The sequence below is a fragment of the Narcine bancroftii genome, chromosome 13 (assembly GCF_036971445.1).
Source record: "Narcine bancroftii isolate sNarBan1 chromosome 13, sNarBan1.hap1, whole genome shotgun sequence".
Classification (NCBI taxonomy): domain Eukaryota; kingdom Metazoa; phylum Chordata; class Chondrichthyes; order Torpediniformes; family Narcinidae; genus Narcine; species Narcine bancroftii.
In genome coordinates this window covers 8251781-8272285 of record NC_091481.1, presented here as the reverse complement: position 1 = coordinate 8272285, position 20505 = coordinate 8251781, and the positions used below count along the sequence as shown (strand labels likewise).

The following is a 20505-nucleotide window of genomic DNA, read 5'->3' as shown; positions in this document are numbered from 1 at the left end:
TCAACTTTTTAAAGATTCCTGTAAAATGATTTCAGATGCTGCTCAGACAAATCTGAACAAAACAATTCCAATATATTGCATCAGTTCAGATGAAGAAATTATACACAACTAAGGATTAAAACAAGCTCATGAGCTGTGCTTTTACCTACATGGTATCTACAACTTCCATCAAACTATTAGGTATGGCATTTTTATTAATTTGGAGCATCATTGGGAAGAATTTTGGAGCTCTGCTCTTACACACCTGTGCTTCCTGATGAGGTATCTGCAATGTCTCAGGAGGTAGTCCTTGGAAGGGCGGCAAAGCTTCAATGACCAAAAGTCATCCAGTCTCATCTTTGGCGAACATGACTTCCCGGGATTGCCACCAAACAAGTAGTGAACCTGCACACAAACAGCCTCATTTAATAAAAAAATAAATCATGGGTGGATTATACACTGGGCAAAAAAGCTTGAACATGTTGCTCTAAACATTTGCATCAAACAGGGTGGATTTAGTATCAAAACTACTAAGTCATGCTCATTGTGGAGGTGAAGAGAAAGGAGTGTCAAGGACCAGGTCGCTTAAACCAGATTTTTTACAAACTCAGGAAATATACATTTACTATCTAAACTTTCCCAACCACCAATTGTGCAGGAAAGCCACTAGCGACATAGGAATGCGAGGTTACATCTGCATCATAATTACTCCTCAATAGGTAAAATGCTAATAATTATGATAGATTTTCTGGACACCAAACATTGCTGCTTGTGAGAATTTGTGCTGTTTCCTTCAATACAACTACACTTCAAAGCACTTTTGAGACATCCTAAAATCATGAAATGCCTTGCACCACAGTAGGTGGCCTCAGCAACAACAAAGATGAGTTCCACTCGAGGTGGAAAATCTCATGAAATGGTGTGAGAGCAACAGCCAGAGTCTCAACATGAACAAAACAAGGGAGATGATCATGGACTTCAAGAGGACCAGAAATGACCACCCTCCATTACACATCCACAACTGTAGTGGAAAGAACAAGTTCCTTGAAGTTCATTTAACTTGTTACATATTGTGGACACTCAGCATCTCCTCACTTGTCAGGAAGGTGCAATAGAGACTGAACTTCCTGTGAAGATTGAAATGGGCAAGGCTACTGGCCACCATTTTATCAACTTTCTCCAGAAGCTTTATCAAGAGTGTCCTGGCCAGCTGGGTCAGAGAATAGTACGGTTGCTGCAGAGAAATGAATGGGAGGTCAATCCACAGGACCGTAAGAGTGACAGGGAGGATCAATGGAGTTTCCCTCCATTCCCCAATCAACGTGATCTCCCTGGATCGTTGCCTGAAGATGGTTAGCAAAATCATTGATGACCCCTTCTACCCTTTCAGATGCTCCCATCGGGAAAGAGATACAGGAGGATCAGAGCCAGCACCATCAGGTTGAGAAACAGCTTCTTCCCATGGGCAGTGAGAATGCTGAACCACCAAAGGAACTGCTCACACTAACCATCCAAAATTCTCGTCCATGAAACAATATTTATTTATTTGTATAGATGAATGCTTGTCCTGCATACATATTGTCTGTTTGTATGTGTATTCTGTCTGGTTGTACATCTGTGGGTTTGCACCGAGGACTGAAGAATCCAATTTCGTTGGGAAGTTCTTGGCACAATCACAAGTCAAGAAATTTGACACCACTGAATCAAAATTGATCAATTGCGAAGTTTCAGTGTTGGGTTTAACTTCAAAGTGGAGAAAGTAATTAAACACATTAAAGCCATAAATGACCGTGCCACATTTTAGACTGAACTAAACTTGTTAACATTTTTATTAGATTAAATCCCACTCCAGACATTTGATCAGAAATAATGGACAGACAATCTGGTGCAATTCTGACAAAGATGTTGAATTTCTGATGAGATATTAAGCAAAATTAGTCTTGTTTCAGGTGGATACAATCTTGTGAGAATATCTAGAGATGAGAGATGATCATTTATCCCTCAACCACCATAAAAAAGGATTTAATAAAGTCACAATGCTTATTACAAGTTCTTGCTAATATGACGTATTTTTTACCCATTTCCTTCTCATTATTGACAGCCCCAACCAGTGATTCACTTGCACCAGCCATTCTAATGCATCGTGTTTACAATTTCATCAACAAAGGAACAAAAGTAAATGAAAGGGCTGATTCCTTCACAGAGCACCTGGATTCTCCACAGAACTCTGGCATTTTAATTTTCCATCCCGCTTTGACTTGTCTGTGGCTCCTTCACCATTATGAGGGGAAACAGAAGCTTGATGTGGAATATTTCATCTCTCGTCAGAGCATGTTACTGCCTTCCAGGCTTCATCTTTCATTCCACCTCAGGTCAAAGGTCACTTCTGCTCCAATTCATTCGATATTAAACTCACTTTTCTTCACTTCATCAGGACAGAAGTTGGGTATGTCCCACAGTTCGACATTGTGAAACTTTTACTTTCCTTTATGATTCAGAATTATTTTCATTTTTGCTCATTTTCTTTTTCTCCAAATGCCAACATCAACTGTTCAAACAGATAATCTCTTCAATCCCAAGACATTCTACAAGTACCAAGAGAGTATATCCGGCGATGCCCTTAAGGACCTTCTACCTTCTCCCTATGTCTGCGTGAGTTTCCTCCGGCTGCATCAGTTTCCTCCCATCCTTTGAAATGAACAGGAAATTGTTGGCTAATTGGGGTATTTGGACAGCACAGGCTCCGAGCCAGAAGTCCCAAATACTTAGCTTATTAACCAAGACCTAGGGTGCAACTTATAGTTCAGAAAGAGGTAAACAGATAGTCTGCAGTGTGTCAGCATTAAGGTGGAGATGTTATATGTCAAAAAGATAAATGTTACTTTGCAATTAATCATAACTCTATGCAGGGGAAAAGAATGACAATTCTTCTCTTCAAGTATTTGTTCCTCCTCCTCATGCTTTAGAGCATGGTACTCCTGAAGTATGCTACTCACCTCCAGGAGACTATTCTCTTTTTAATATCTTTATTGAGTTTTTAAAAAAAATACACACATATAGATCTAATAGAAACATAGGTGCAGGAGTGGGCCATTTGGCCCTTCAAGCCTACTCCATCATTCAATATGATCATGGGTGATCAGTACCCGGTTCCCACCTTCTCCCCATACCCCTTGATCCCCTTAGCCACAAGGGCCAAATCTAACCTACTCTTAAATTTTGACAAGAAACCAGCCTCAACTACTTCCTGTGGCAAAGAATTCCACAGATCCACCATCCTCTGAGAGAAGAAATTTTTCCTCATCTCAGTCGTAAAATACTTCTCCCTTATTCTTAATAGGTTTGCTAGAGTCTAAGAAAAATACCAAAATTTGAACTTTTCAAATAAAACCTTGATTATACATAGCGTAAATTGTATGCACCCTTTCAGATCAAACCCACAATATCAAAAATATAGATAAATAAAATGAAAAAGAGAAAAAAACCCTAATAATAATCTTCCACCTCAACAATTTCTTGCCCAAGCCCTCAATTCCCCCATTGTGTCCAGAAATCTTTGGTCTTGAATGCAATCAAAGATAATCCTAACAAGAGCCTTGAAGAGGAGGAGCCTTGTCCTCGATTTGCCCACCAGTTGTGGATGTGTAATAGAGGGTGGTCATTTCTGGTCCTCCTGAAGTCCATGATCATCTCCCTTGTTTTGTCCATGTTGAGACTCTGGCTGTTGCTCTCACACCATTTTATTAGTGTCCTCCATAAAAAAAATTGATTGAAGAAAATGTTCTCTTTTCATCCCTAATGGCCTATCTTTTATTCTGATATAGTAGCACAATTTCAGCCATCATGACAAAGGGCATGAAAATTTGCTCTCACTCCAGTGCACTGAAAGGCCAAATTTGTTTCAGGATATACCAAAGCACTTCGTACAAAATTGAAGGTTATAACCTTCAAGAAAGATAGCCTATCGTGTTTAATACAAAGCAGTACCTATGTTGGCTACCACACGGAAAATACTCTCTTCTCAGTGGGTGATGAGCTACTCCCCAAGTTGCAATGCCAGTTTTGCCAAAAGGAAAAATGGACATAACATTCACCGTGGCAAATCTAGGAAAATGGATGGAGGGGCATTGCTTTTCCATAAAAGCCTCCAACTCCATCAGCCAAGAAAGATTCGAAAATGGAGCTATATCTATTAGATAATTTAATGGAAATAAATGACAAATGGACCAAATATCAAATCTCATTTATCAAAATAGCACTGGTGGTAGCAAAAAAAAAATCATGATCATTTGGGCCAGAAAACGTTTTGCAAACGAGACTCTTGGAGTTTGCCAAGGTGGAATAACGGAAGAATTCAGCCACTGAAGTTGGAATTCGAGGGCCAAACCCATTGGGACCATTGCCTGAAGAGGGCGCACAAAATCAGTGACCCGGTGCAGACTCAAAAGGCCAACATGGCCTGTTTCCACTCCGTAAATGGTTATATGGAAACACTTCACCAATTTCTATGTCCTCAAAAATTCACCCTCTCCAATTCACAATGATGTGCAGAGACTATCCCACTGGAGAAAGAGTGATAACATTCATTAAATTTTCCTTCTACAATACTTCACCTCCAACAAGTTTCGTCCTACTGCACCAATCCAAAACCATTTGCTTTGTCTCCCCGGAAGGCACTCTGCAACCTCAGTCACTAGACAAAAGTCAAAGGCTGGGCTCCCTGCCATTAGAATCATGCAACATACAGGCCCAAAGCACTAAAAATTTCTACAATAAGCAAAAATGTTGGCTTGACTGGTTTCTTTTCCAATCAAGACTTTGGCAAAATTGGGAACCAGAATCCATAGACTTTGTTTTGTATCATTTTAACTCATCTCTGAGATTCCTAAACTTTAGGCCTCAAGCAAAATGAGTTGAAGGAAAATAAATGGGCAAAAATGATGCATATCATACCTTGTGCGTATCATCATATACCAACTGGTGGGCAAATCGAGGACAAGGCTCCTCCTCTTGAAGGCTCTTGTTAGGATTATCTTTCAAAGACTGATCATTCTTGTAAACACAGGACCTATGTCACAGAGCAAAATGGAAGAAATGCAGCTAAAAATCATAGTTCTCATGTAAACAAATGAAAGCAGCTCACTGCTTTCACAATGAACATAATAAACACACCTAAAATAACAATGTAGCACAGACCCAAACCAATGCCAATTTATCAGTTGAATATTCTACAGGTAATGCACACTGTAATTAGGTCTTCCTGGTACAATCTACAAGAGGAGATGATTACTGGCATTTGAAGATTAATTCAACAGATGTATAATTTACCACATCCTTCACTCATCAAGGTCAGGGTAATCAGTAAAGACTGCTACTTAACATATTTTTGCTTGCATTGCCAGTTAATTATCTGTAATCATGAGAACATGATTCAAGAAAGCTGAACGGTTCTTTTCATCTCATTAACCTTCAATTCAGTGAGGAATTTTAAATCCCCACCAACTCAGAAAGTGAAATCTAATTCTTCCAACACATGGCCAAGAATATGGAAAATGTCTGCCCATCATTCTTATTTCTATGCTCCGTGGGATGTAAAATATAGCTGTGTGAAACTTCCTTATGAACCAGTACAATGTCTGCAAACTAAAATTGCATTAAAAGCAACCCCTTCATCTTGTCCTTCTGCCGGTGCAAAAGTAGGCCAAATAGGCTCAAGCCATCTCAGAACACCAATTCTGCAACAAAAGCATAATAAATGTACGCTGCCTATCCTGTAATGCAAGATTACAAAATTTGTACAGACTGCTTCACTGAGCACCCTCATTCTGTCCGCATCAGTGACAGGGACCTCCCAATGGCCAATCATTTCAATTCTGCATCCCACTCCCATACTCGCATGTCTGTCCATGGCTTCGTACTATCCCACCAAGACTACCTATACATTGGAGGAGCCACACCTGATTTTCAATCTGGGCACTCTCCGACCAGATGGCATTATCATCATCTTCTCTGGTTTCTACTCACCTACTCTCCATTCACCATCCCTTCCCTTTCCCCTTGTTTTCTTTCTCTTAGCTCTCCACCCCCTTCCCTCTCCATTCGCAGCGCCAGCCCTCCTCCCCCTTCCCTCTCCATTCACAGCGCCAGCCCTCCTCCCCCTTCCCTCTCCATTCACAGAGCCGGCCCTCCTCCCCCTGCTCCCCCTGCTCGCTGCTGTGCCTTCCCTCCCTTATCCACCTATTACCTTCTGCCTTTGGGACCGTGCTCCTCACCAACCCCCTCCATTTTGTTTTAATGCCTGCTGACATTTTTCCATTCTTTGATGATGGGCTCAAGCCCAAAATGTTGGTTACCTATATTTATATTTGTTATATAAAGTAGACAGTTTGATGTGCTGAGTTTACTCTAGCATTGTTTTCACTTCCAAATTGCAATTTTTTTTTAAAAATTACAATGTTTTGAATTTGCACATCAGAAAATGGCACTACCTGAAGATGGCCTCAAGTAAATGGAAGTTCTGATCAGGATTTAAATGAAATATTTCCAGATACATGGGACAAACCTTGAAACCAAAAATGGCAGTCACCTGCTTAACCAAAAATCCAGAAACCATCAGTCTTGGGATATTGTGGAGGGCAGAGTTCATACACTTTTTTAAAAAAATATTGAGGATGAGGAAAGGCAAAGTTTACAGATCCAACCCAATCCAAATTCGTTCCAGCACATTCTCCCCACCCCACCTCCAAAATAAAAGCTTGGCTCAAATCATCGTCATTTCCATTTCCAATTACAAGTGCTGCACGTTTCCAGAATACATGGATTGTGAACTACAAGAAAAAGTGCCTCAAGCAGTACGTGCGTATTAGGGATCACCAATGACAAAAGTATTGCCAACAAGTGGCTAGGTCATTCTTTCCTTACCAGTTGTTTCGGGCAATATCATATATCCAAAAAGAATTCCGAACATTCTCGTCCCGTTTATCCTTGTCTTTACTGAGGCCTGAGAGGACGTGAATCTCGTTCAGTTCTGGGTCAATTGTAGCTCTCTGAGTGAAACCTGTCATTGGAACTAAAGACCACAACCACTCAGAAAATAACTTTACAAAATCACAAATATTGAGAGAAAAAGCTACAAAACGTCACCGATGGCAAAATATGCACATGTTTTTGCAGGGAGTCTGAAACCAAACTTAGCTGGCACAACTGCCACAATTGATATTACGATGCAATTCAAATTTTAAAAATGCTTCAATGAAAGGTCTTGGTCTAAATTAATAAACCCTCAGAGCCAGAGTTAGAAAACTCCACTTTCCTAACTTCAAATATGACTATTAAATGCTTTGAAAATATTCTGAATAAATAATCTTCCACACATCTACTTCGCAATAAAATTGATGCACTTGTTAAAGCCTGCTTGCAGAAATTTGAAGGTAACATGTGAATTGCCACAAGGCAGCAACAGTGGACTCCCAAGTTCCGAATGGCTGATCTGTATACCCGGACACAAGGAGGGAATCACACATTCTGTTACAATGAGGAAGAATCCCAAATGCTGGTCATGATAAATAAAGAGGATACAGTAAGGGCCTTAGGAACTTCTGGAAATGAATAAATCGCCAGGTCATGGGAAAGCTGGAGGAACTCAGCAGGTCGAGCAGCATCTGTGGGTCTCTGGATAGTACATTTTGAAGGGATAACAAGGAGGGCTGATGAGGGAAATGCCAAATTGTCAAGTATAGTTTTGGGGAGTCAAATTTGAGACTGGATTCAAAATTCCTCAGTAGGAGAAAACAGTGCAAAGATCAGCAGCTATTCAAAATAGGAAGACAACAGAGTGGGGTTTCGCAGGCCTTCCTGATAGGCATTCAAATGATTATTCACGGATGTTGCTAAAAATTTCAGTATGATTAGTAGAGAGGAATAAAGGAGGAAAGCAGCAGCATCATCGAATACTCATTCATCAATCAATCATCGATTTCGGTTCTGTGGCTGCAGCACAAAATGAAAGCAACAATTTATGTATGTCAACTGCAGGGAACTCCAAATCTTCAATTTTCTTCTTCAGAAAGCAGTTACAAAAACAAATTGTCATTATTGGAGAAGAGCCAAGATGGGAGGTCTATTTCCGCCTGGCAGCAAGCAATGCCCTGCAAGGCTGACGCATCAGTTTAGCCAAGCAGTTCAGGGCTGCAAAACCTGAAGGTTCCCCTTCAGATGCGGCAAGATTATAACTTGAGTCAGTGGTGCAGCACAGAAACTGGCACAACACTCCATCAGATCTACGCTCAACCATGTGTCTATCGACATGAATCTCATGCCTACATTAATTCTCCATCCCTCTGTCAATGGTTTACGACCTTTTTCTTTCCACCCACATACCACCTGAAGTAATCCCTAAGCCATAGGTGCTCCGTGAATAGTAAAAGATTACTTCAGGTGGTAATCGTGAAGCTGTACTTGCTCTAGATGCCTTTGAAGATCTTCCTGCACTCATAACCTTGGAAATACCATCATCAGGATTCACATCGGAACTTTCAGATACCACTGATTGTGTCTCTATCTTCAGCATTTCGCTTGGTCCAGCACCAGTGGGGCTTTGCAACATACATTCAACTGTTTCATTTCCACTAACCTTTAAGTCAGCTAATGAGGCCTGCAGTGCCTTGATTGTGTCTTCTAATTGTACCTGATTGATTCTTCATGTGCACGGTTTCGTCACTCCAAAGGAAATAGGCCAACAACAATTTTTCTCATGCCAAATATTTCAGTAACAATTGGGTCCATAGCAGTGGTTCTCAACCTTTTTTTCCCCCCATTCACATGCCACTTTAAGTAATCCCTTACTAATCACAGGGCACCTATGGAAAAGGGATTACTTTATGTGGATAGAAATAAAAAGTTTGAAAACCACTGCGCTATGTCTTACTCATCCAAATACCTCTGCAAAAGCCCCTCTCCAGATATCAACAAGCCTTTGTGTGAAAAATCCCTCAGATCCCCTGTAATCCTCCACTCTTTGAACCCATGCTCTCTTAGACACCCCACCCTTGGAAAAAGCGACTACCAACCCATCTTGTTCACGTCTTTCACAACTCAGAATGTGCCCATTTATGTCCTCTCCATTCATTTCTGCAATCTTGGTTCTCCGTAAGTCCCTCAGCTTATAAGGTAATTTATTGCCAATAATCGACAAATTAGCAAGCAAATTCAGCTTGTGTCCTCTGATTTTATTGATGACCAAGAAAGAATCTTGTCTGTGTGAGCCCTTGCAATTTTATGTTCATCGACATAATGATGATGCAATTATTCTTCTGCCCCTTTCAAGCCTTGTTCTGGATTCATATATTGGCAACTTTTGACTAACTCCTTCACCTGTCCTCAAGTAAACTGTTCCAGGTAATATAGACGATGTTTAGTGTCTTTATTTAGTATTACTTTCAATGTGAAGTTCAAAGGATTTCATGAACGTCAGATACTGTAATGGATCTCCATTAAAACTGGAATTTCCTTCTTAGATAAACTATATGAATCTTGTTGCTGCGACAACATAGCAGAAATTTCATTTTGTTTTGCTACGCGTGATAATATATTGTCTTGTCCACCATAGCTTGTGACTGGCTGTCTTGTTGTGAATGGAGCATATGGAACTTGAACTGGTGCCATAGGCTTAGGACCTTGAATTGTAAACGATGGCATTGATGGGGATGTTTGGTAGGTAAGTGAGGGAGATCCTTATCTTGTCACTGATTCTTCAGCAACACGAAGAGTACGATCAACTCGCATGGTTGAACTTTTTTTGAGTACTCTCCTTTCGGGAAGATTCAAATATTGTGCACTCTGAAGAGAATGAATGTCGCTAGCTCTTTCCAGAGTTGGTCACTGACATTTGAGCGCTAGCAATGCCACCACTGGCTCCTTGCTCGAGTACACTCATTTCTTGTAGCTGTGGGACCCATTGATCTGCTGGAATGTTAGGTGCAAGTCCTTTGGGTATTTCACTTTAAGTCATAGATCTTGCAGAAGCCTGAGCTAATGCTTTTCCCAAACGTTTTTCCTCAAGCTCTAGTCTTTTTTCTCTCCAATAATTTTTTTGTTCTTCTTGCTCCAATGGTTGTTTTTTTCCATTTCAGCTTCTTGCCTTAGTTGCTGATTCTTCATTTCAGCTTCCATATCTTCTAAAGCATGTCTTTTCTCCAACCACTCACATTGTGCACAGATAGTATCCTAGTCTGTTTGCGCCTTGGCATGCGTAGTTGATATGCTTGAAACACGTGAAGCTGTACTTGCTCTAGATGCCTTTGAAGATCTTCCTGCACTCATAACCTTGGAAATACCATCATCAGGATTCACATCGGAACTTTCAGATACCACTGATTGTGTCTCTATCTTCAGCATTTCGCTTGGTCCAGCACCAGTGGGGCTTTGCAACATACATTCAACTGTTTCATTTCCACTAACCTTTAAGTCAGCTAATGAGGCCTGCAGTGCCTTGATTGTGTCTTCTAATTGCTTTGTAGTTGAAGCCGCTTCTGCAATGGTGGCTGACTCCAATCTCCTGCAAAGCGTTGTGGGTTCGCCTTGCTGCCTCAACTCACAGTTCTTTGAGAGGAGCTGTTTGCTCAAGATCTTTAGCCAGATGAGACTTCTTCTCCCGTCTTGGATTCTTCACATGATAGCTTATCTTCTCCTGGTTTCTGGGAACTGTAAACAAATTTGTGTCTTGCTTGGTCCCTTTAAGAGGCTGAATCGTCTGTGTTGTGCACACAAACTTCCTTATCAGGTATTTATAATAAATGTTTACAATAACATTTCTGGGCTCGCCTGCCAGTTTCTGCAAGCCAGAGCGGTGTCTTATCTTACAACATGACGTCATAGTCTCTATGGTAACACTACAAGCAAGACTTTTTCTTAAAGACATAGGCACAAAATTAATTAAGAATCAAAAACACAAGGCTTTAACCTTTACACCCGGTCCTGACCATTTCGGATAATCAAGAGTTGTATTGTACATTATTCTTAGTTTAATTTTCATTTATTTTCCTCAATCTTTTTTTTTGCTGGTTGCTTGAATTCCAGATACCAAGGGTTTTACTGTATTGGTTAATGGAGTTGCTGCCAAAAGAAATCCAGATGGAATGGAGCAGCACTTCCTCACTTGAAGGCTTGAACTCAAACTCCCATAAAACTAATTATATTTGAAATGGAAGACCTTAGCTCTGATTGTAGAGAACATAGAACCCCACACTGTGGGAGCCCAGTAAAGACATCTGTGACTGGCCCCAAGCATGATGTATGGTGATTGAAACTCGGACAGATAGATAAAGCCAAAGCTAAGTTTGATGGACTGCGTGTATGTGCATGTGAATAAAGCAGTATTTCAACAGAATCAGACTGGTGTCCTTTTCTTTGTCTCAAAGTGTCGTAATAACACTCCCCACGCTTGACTTAGCTGCTAATATGATCACTCTGCAATAGGAAGGTTTTAGGTTCCCAGGAATCACCATGGGCTTGAGCACAATTCCAGCAGCTAGGGTGCAAAGCCAAGAGAATATAGCACGATCAGAGATTCCTCTTTAATCAAGGAATCACTTGGTAGCTTTAATGGATTTCAAAGATCCAATGGAATGATGATTACATCTGATGACTTTTTATATACTTTTCACAACATAAAATGAAGAAAAATAACAGGATGACCTTGATCTTGCCATCAGAAAAATCAACAATTTCTTTGCCCCCACAGATGTTGCCTGACCAGCTGAATTCCTCCAGATTCCATCATTTGCAGTCTCTGTACATCCAAAATAAAGGGTTGAATTGTTCACAATCCTGTATGATTGAACTGAATAAAACATTGCATCTATTTTTCAAGTCTATCACAACAGGCACAGCACTGCCAAGTAATCTGCTGCATGCAAGTACTTTGGGACTCGGCAAAGGTAAAACTGCTATAACAAAAAAAATCTGAATTCTTGATTTCAGCAAAACAGCGTGACAAATTACTGTAAGTGTACGATTTTTGAGAGTGATTGTTACGTGTCAACATTTCCTGCCAGAGACAATAGCCATTCTCACACCGCAGGCGAAAGGTGACCCTATTTTATCCCGGTGAAATTCTCGGGAATTCAGGACCTCCCGGGCCTTTCACATTGCCGGCCAAATTCCTGAAAATTTGCCCTCCTAGGGAATTTAGGGGTGCCAGGCCCCCAATCGATAACGTGTTACATACTCACAGGAGTGAGAGCAATTTCACCCCCATCCCTCCATTGCTCACCTGCTAGCTAGTTCCCTCCCTCCAGCCCCCCACCCCCCGACTGGCCGCCAGCCCATGGCCCCCGCTATTCGACACATCACAATGGCAACACAAAGAAGGGTGAATGGCCGTCCTCATTAACCATAATCCTTCATGCACTGGAACCGCTCTGGGAAATCCAGCTGCATGAAGGATTATGGTTAACGAGGACGGCCATTAATCCTGTATCGTGCCAACGTTGCAACGTGCCAAAGGGCCCTGCTGTTTCAGGAGGTAAGTATCTTTTAATTTTAATCACCTACATGACGCAGCATGCATGCGCTGACATTACGAGTGTTCCCCTGCTCAGACATTTGCCTTTTCAAAATGCAGGGAGAGGGTGGCCAGGGAACATTTCCCCGGGCCATGGTTCTACCTACAAGGAAGGGCCACGGACCCATTTAAAATTTCTAGGTCAACCTTTTCACACTGCAGGTACACAGGAGGGTTCCCGGGAAAATTTCCCAAAAAGCTTCATTTTATACTGCGGTGTAAAAAAGCCTATTAAAATTCCTGCCACTTCTTTTAATCTGGTCATTTGTGACTCCAATTCTACCTGAGGATCTCTGGCAGAAATAGGTCCAAACATCATGTCATCATTTTTCCCCACATGCAGGACAAGCATGCATTTTTTTAATGAGTAAAAAAAATGCAAAATATGCTATCAGAAAACACAGTTTCCATTCAAGAAAAAGATTGACAACAATTCTTTTAGAGTCCAGTGCCTATGGACTTTGGTGGGGGGAGGTGGGTGGTGGGCTGGTAGAGTTCCTGGACTCTCCATTATTTCCCTGGAGTGTGACTTAAACTCGAGCTCCAAATCAAGTTATGTATGCATCATTTAGAGTTGGTGGTGGTAGATGGACGATGGTTGACATTTCAATTCATTGCCCTGCATCAGGATGGAGAGTGGAGGGATAATACCCATTTTTAGAGAGAAGCAAGGATGCAACAGGGGCCAGTAGGTGAAAGAGCCAGGTAGGAGAGAAATAGGTTAGAAAGACAGGTGAGTAATAAATGGAAGCACAAAGGGGCGGATTGAGCAAGGTGTGGAAGCAGGGTGGGGGAGGTGTGGTGAAGGAGAGAGGCTGGAGGTGAGAAGTGAGAAAATATAGGCGACAAGTGATGGAATGGGCAGAAAATATGACAATGGGAACCACAAGGGAATAGGTTACAGGAAAATAGTGCCAAACTGTAGAGGGAAGCTGATGAGTTAAATGAGCGGGAGGTATATGGAACAAAGGGAAAGGGAATGAAGATGGTGTAGATGGGAAAAGGGGACAAAAATGGATTGATCAAAAGTGGATCAGATGAGAGAGGAGGTAAGGGTTACCTGAAATTCATACCACTGCATTGTTAATTACCCAGTCAGAACCCAAGATGGTGTTGCATTTAAGATGAGCCTCATATTGGCTGTGGAGAAGGCAGAGCACAGACAAGTCAGTGTGGGAATGGGAAAGGGAACTTAAGCAGTGTGCCACCAGAAACTCTGGATGACCACTGCAAGCAGAACACACAAATACACTGAAATCGGTTTGCCATCACGTCTTTGAAACTGCAGCCTCAACCCAAACCAATAAACCTGGTCACCACATGCAGTGTGGCTTCACAGCAAACTGCGTGGTCATGTCACATGACACTCCTGAATGACCTGGGGATTCATTGTCTAACTCAATGGTCAGCTCTCAAGCCTTAAGGTATGCTGAGTTAAAGGACGCCAATATTTCACTCTTCAGTTAAGTTCATTACCGAGTAGTAAACATTTCTTTCACAAGAGCTAGATTCAGCACACCTTAACCAAGAGACTGAAGATTAAAGGAAGTGAACACAATTGCTTGCTCTCCAAAAATGTTTTTAGTTTAACACAAGTCGACCACAACCAGAACACAAGACACAGTTTGGAGTAACTGCATTGACAATTAGTGGGGGGGGGGGGGAATAAAAAAGGGTTTTTCTCCCTTTCACGGAGGCCAAAGTTCCACATGATTCCAATCACGAGGATCTGCTAAGAATCTAGCAGAAGACCAAGCTGCAAATCTTGGTACCTTATTCTCATGCAAGCTGTTTTTCTTTACAAAAGACTAGTTCAGCTGCAGCAAAAATTTCAGTTCAAAAATCTCATTATCATAAGGCAGTTCAGGATTGAAGACCACTCTGCAGTGGTAAAAATTTCAAGGTAAAAGAACAGCATTGTCAGTGATGCAATCTTTCAGATGAGATATTAAACCAAGGCCACTGTCTGAAGCGCAAGACCCTACGGCGCCCATCAGGAGATCCTGGCCAATCCACGTTAAAAAGCAGATCTATCACTGCAGGAACTTGCAGTGAATAAATTCGCCACTGCATTTCTGACAAGGAATTATGTTTCAAAAATTGGTCCTGAAGAGGTTTGGAATGTTGTGAAAGATCTTTTGTGCATTGCTACCCATTAATTCAGTTTCAACATACAGGTTGTGAGAATGCAGACCCAGGTCTTACCCATACCAGAGTCCTTCTTTGTCCCATCTGATATTATTTCCACATGGTCAATGTCCACATCATAACTGAAGAAATCATTCAAGTATGTCTTTGACCTCTGCCCTCCAAAAACATAAAGGCACCGATTTTTCTGCAATAGGAAAAAGAATTTTAGCATCAAGATCAATGGAAAAAACACACAGTACGTCAAAGTTGCATCTGTCCTTTTAAACTTATTTAGCTTTCTCAGACCAAGCTCTGCTGTTTACAAGCCCACAATAGTAAAAATCAAAAAAGATTGACATGATCTATACAGCCAAAAATATTACCAAAAAAAGACAATAGCACATTTGCATCTCAAATCTTGCCACCACCCTCCATCGTTATTACAGCATATGCACCTCAAAATCCCTGTTTTTTTTTCCCATATGTTCCCTGTTACTTCAAGATCACAAATGAATGGTCCATTCAAAAATACTGGTTTTAAAAATTACTTTTTGCTGCCTTGAGGTGGCAGTAGATCCTTTCCTTAAACAATCAAATCCCTGCGCTCATTTTGTTCTGTGGCAATGAGTCAAAATGCCAGGATTTTGGCTAAGCAGTAAAGAATAGCACAGTATATCTCAATCAGGATGCAGTGCAGTAGAGTGGAACCTGAAAGTAGTGGAAACTGAGCCAGTCACACACCACCCCGAGGAAGTAAAAAGTAACCAACGTTTTGGGCCTGGGCCCTTCATCAGGAATCATTCCTATGAGTACTGCTTGACCTGCTGAGTTTCTTGAACTTGACCCCAGCATCAGCAGATGTTCGTTAGCCACTTAACCAGCTAGATCACTGCGTGAGTGCGTGTGCGAGTGCATATACGTCTCTTTTTCTCATTACGTGAGACACAGCTGGTATCACCCAACAAGTTAATAATAGTGCTTTATGTACCTGCAAAAAGGTAGAGGACACAGCCCAGGACATTACAAGCAAAACCCACCATCAAGAACATCTCCAGGTGCCGTCAGAGAGCAACAGCAATCATCAGGGATCCACACGCTCTGTTCTCACTGCTACCATCAGGAAAGAGGTCTCGGTGCCACAGGACTTGCACCCCCAGGTTCAGGAACAGCTGCCACCCTTCCACCATCAGACAACAACAAATCCAATCGGGGACTCATTTAAGGACTCTTACTTTTGCACTTTATTGATCTTTTTCTTCGTATTGCTCAGTTTGTTAACATTTCTTTATTTGTTTACATGTAAATGTATCTACTTGAGTAGAGTTTTTTTTGCACTACCGCTTCGCCCGCAGGAAAAAGAACCTCAGGGTTGTGTGTGATGTCATGAATGTTCTCTGACAATTAATCTGTACTTTGAATTATGGTTTGGCAAACTGAATCCAGTTTGATATCTCAAGATTTATGTTACCAAACTTACTTGTTGTTTATGCTACTTCATTGGGAGAAGGACGTAAGTATCACTATCACCCCATTGAGGTTGTCTCACTGATGACTGAGCCAAGAATGCTTAGTCATAATCTCCAACAAATATAAGTAGCCACCAAAATAATACTCATTGATCACCTTACACAGAAAGGTGTTGGTCAAAATACAAACATTTTACAATTCCACATCACTAAAATAAACTGGTTTCTTCCCTTCACCAATACTAAATATCAATATGTCACTTTACGATAAAACATTATGCCATAATGCAAAAAAAAAAATTAGCTTCCAGAGATCATAATTTTCCTGCACAGACCTCACATTCCTGGATTCCTTAGAATCTACTTATTTCTGCCTTGAACATATTCACTCAGTCTTTATGACTCTCTTTGGTACTGATTTCTCCATTCAACCAATATTCTGGTTACACATGTGAATGATTGATATAATTGGAAGAAAAAGTAAAAATGACAATTTTTTTTCATCTTCACACAAAGATTTGCTCAAACGACATGTATTTTTGACACAAGCTAGTAATTATTTGTAAGAAATGCGTTAAATAATAATTTCCAGTGATCTGAAAACAAGATGTTTTTTAAGGACACAATTCCTTTTGAAGATTTCACTGTATTCCTTGATATATCAGAAGCATGTATTTTTTTTTTGCTGCTACTTCAAACAATCAGGAAGTCCTCACTTTTGTTAGAAAACATTTATACAGCAGCTGGCCTCTAATCATTCCATCATCCTACTGTAACCCTCGTTCCTTGAATGCAGAGGTAGCATGACTCACCCAAACACCACCAAACCTTATTTCAAATGGACTTGTCTTCCAAGATGGATGTTCCAGAAAAATCTTTCACCATCAGCTAGGGGCCACGAAGACTAGGACTACAAATTATCTGCGCAGAATTACTACTAGAAAAATTAAATTCTCTTTGGTTCAGAATCACTTATTTGAGACAATGTCTCAGAGCAATGTTCCAGCTTAAATACTCAGAAGATTCTCAAAAGAACTAGTATCCTTTGTCCAAGAATAAAACTGCACAAACTTAACAGAACATTCCAATACTTACAGTATGGAAGAGCATGCAGTGCCCAATCCGAGATTGCACATCTTCTGGTCCAGCATTGCAAGAGTCTTCTCGAAGTAGCTTCCAGGTGTTAGACAGACAATGATATGCAAAAAGTCCACTGAACTGTGGTTCGTTTGCGCGAGTGTCATCAACATTTCCATTGCAAGTTAATATCCTTCCACCAAATGTGTAAATCATGTGCTTTTCAGCATCCATACACATCTAAGAGGAAGAAAATAATTTTGGTGTTGGATTTAATGCAATAAAATTAAATCGACTGGGGCAAAACGGTAATGTTACGTGGTTTTACTCGACCTAAGCAATGCCATGTTAGTTAAAGACTTAAAAAGAAGGAAAGAAATGAAATAGGCCATTTTGTCCTATAAACAATTCTTCCTTACGAATGGAGAACCTTTTACACACTGTCACTGATCGAAAAAGTTTCTAAATAAATATTCAACAGGTATAGGGACACGGCAACTGTTATTCATGACCAGTTTCAAGAAACCAGGACTTCATACCTGATGATCAAACACCAGCTTTGGTCCACCATCAATTGCTGTGTCTTCACTTAGCAATGACCATTTATTGGTGTCTATATCATAGCAATAGAAGTCACTCTTCAGAGACTTGCTATTTCTCACAGAAGAATCCAAGTAACGGCCCAGTGTATATATCTGTCTCCGAGTTGTGTCAATGCACATCTTGTGACAAGACCGAGCACTTGGGCCACTCTGCAAACATGGGAATGACAAGTTAAAACTATAAAATTCTGTTCACTGATACAAACTCAAAAAAAAGCAGGTTTTTTTTGTACATTGACTGAACGGTCAACCATAGTTCAATTAGTTCAGAGCCCATAGTTCAATTAGTTCAGAGCCCATGGTTCAATTAGTTCAGAGCCCATAGTTCAATCAGTTCAGAGCCCATGGTTCAATTAGTTCAGAGCCCATGGTTCAATTAGTTCAGAGCCCATGGTTCAATTAGTTCAGAGCCCATGGTTCAATTAGTTCAGAGCCCATGGTTCAATTAGTTCAGAGCAAGTTAGATTTAATTGAATAAATGGTCAAATCTATTGTTTCTGGTTACTAAAAAACACAAAAAACTGCTTCATGTAGATATTTGATATTTCATATACTTAGCCTGAGATTTCTAATAACATTTTATTTCACGATGATCTGAAAATTATTCATGTCAAGTTTTTCAAAGCCAAAAAGTTTTTCAACTTCAATAACAAGAATTGCAGAGTTCTATCTTAATACTATACCAGTCTAACAGTAATATGAAAACCAGTACAGAGCTTTCTCTTTACAAGCAAGCTGAACAAACCAATTGAGAAAAAAAATGTATTCACTGCAAAACAGTGACACTACTCTTGTCAATTTGCAATCCTTCCATAAATGTAGAAGTGGTTGCAGTGGTAGCAATTGCTTCAAAAAGGGAGAGACATTAATCAATCTTGTGACAAAGAATAGGCCAAATTATTCAAGTTAATCCTCACAAGCTTCATTTTATGATGACAGACTTTAAAAAAAAATTTCAAAGGATTATTAACTTGGATATAAAAAAATTCCAAATTTTGAACTTTGGAAACAATGAATCAACAAGCATGATGGTGAGAACACAAACACTGGGAGAGAAGACAAATTAAGTTTTGTTTAAGTCTGATTATTGTCACAAAATTATAAAGATATTGTCATATACATTGTACAGTGTACATGTGCACTGAAACTCTAACTTGCTGCAGCTGACCAGGAACTTTGCAAAAAAAAACTAGACCAAAAAAAAGCAGTTAATTTAATTTTAAAAAAGAGACCAAAAATTAATAAATATTCAGTAATCCTAGTCCAAAAAAGGACTTTGCAATCATGCAATCAGGACATTTTTTTGTGGTGTCAGGGCAGTCCCTGATTAATGTTACAAGGGTGGTTCAAGGTCCTGATAAGCTTTGGAAAGAAGCTGCTCTTGAGCCCAGAGGCACTGATTTTCTGCCTGAAAGTGGCAGAGAGAAGAAATTACCACCAGGGTTATGGGGGTCCTGTATGAGGCAGCGCCTCACATAGATGCCTTCAATGGATGGGAGGTCAGCGCCTGTGATGCACTAGGTGATGTTTGCTACCTTCTGGAGCTGGCTACGAGAAAGGTCCTTCTATGATCCGACTATCAGGTTATCCCCAACATTCATACAGTTGTGTAAAGAGCATAATAATAAAGCAAAGGATTGCAACAAAAAAGATCAATTAGTAGCAATGGGGCAGCATCACATAGCACTGCTATGGGGTTTATTCAGGAACTTTGTGTCTGCAGGGATAACAAAACCTGTTGGTACATTCTTTCACTCTCTTAAGCTGATGGGAGGAGTGAGGAGCAAGTGTGTCCAGTCTGTGATGGGACAGTAATGTTGGCTACCTTTCCTAGGCAGAAGTATATGGAGGGGAAGGAAGTTTGCCTAGTGTTCGGAGTTGCATTCACTATCTTTTGTAGCTGCTTTCAATCTTGAGCAGAGCAGCTCCTATACCCCTCCCGTCCATTTACCTGTCCCAAATAGACATGCGGTGTGATATAGCCATGAAACAAAGCAAATTTGCAAGGGTTGTATTTCTAGAAGAATCAGAAGCATACCAGAAGGCAAAAAAAAAAGTATAGGGAAGGTCTGGAGAAACAAGCCCACAAATATCAGGTGGTGGGACAGAGTGACAAAGTACTTATAAAAGAACATGACTTGGGACTTCATAATTAGCATCAAGTCCAAGTGCAATTTAGGGGGTGTAAGATAATTGGGTGCAAATTGGGCAGCATGGACTCGTGGGCTGAAATGGCCAGTTACTGTGGTCTATGTCTAAACATGTTTTTAAAAAAATTAAAGTCAGAATAAGCCTTGACAAAACACTCACTTGGCCACAACGAGACTACTGTGCCACTCTTGAGGAGAGATGTGACAATCTTGAAGATGACACAAATTTGTCGACTTCTGAGCCTTAACAACAAGCAATAAGTTGACAAATTGTGTACATTACACGATGATCAAGGAATCTTGAAAAATTTCATACATCATCTCTGCAATCCAAACAGGGTGAAAAGGCAGTGCAAACATCATTCACCCACAAAGCCCCCCCCCCCCCCCCCCCAACTCAGCATGTCTATTTGGGACAGGTAAATGGATGGGAGGGGAATGAAGCAATATGGATTGGGTGCAGGTCAGTGGGACGAGGCAGAATAGCTCAGAACAGACAAGAGGGGCCAAAGGGCCCTTTTCTGTGCTGTAATATTCTA

The 20505-nt window shown here is 40.6% G+C and overlaps 1 protein-coding gene across 4 annotated transcripts in view; it reads right to left on the bottom strand.

Annotated features, from left to right (window-relative positions):
* mkln1 (muskelin 1, intracellular mediator containing kelch motifs) overlaps positions 1-20505 on the bottom strand; it is a 77221-nt gene that overhangs the window by 12689 nt on the left and 44027 nt on the right. For 3 of the 4 annotated variants that reach the window (XM_069908552.1, XM_069908554.1, XM_069908556.1), the window contains 6 exons: positions 17754-17966; positions 17233-17454; positions 14747-14876; positions 6901-7048; positions 4933-5047; positions 245-384 (listed from right to left, as the gene is read on the bottom strand). In XM_069908552.1, coding sequence (XP_069764653.1) covers positions 245-384; positions 4933-5047; positions 6901-7048; positions 14747-14876; positions 17233-17454; positions 17754-17966 — 968 coding nt within the window. The remainder of the gene's footprint in view (positions 1-244; positions 385-4932; positions 5048-6900; positions 7049-14746; positions 14877-17232; positions 17455-17753; positions 17967-20505) is intronic. The other variant, XM_069908553.1, reaches the window with a different exon arrangement.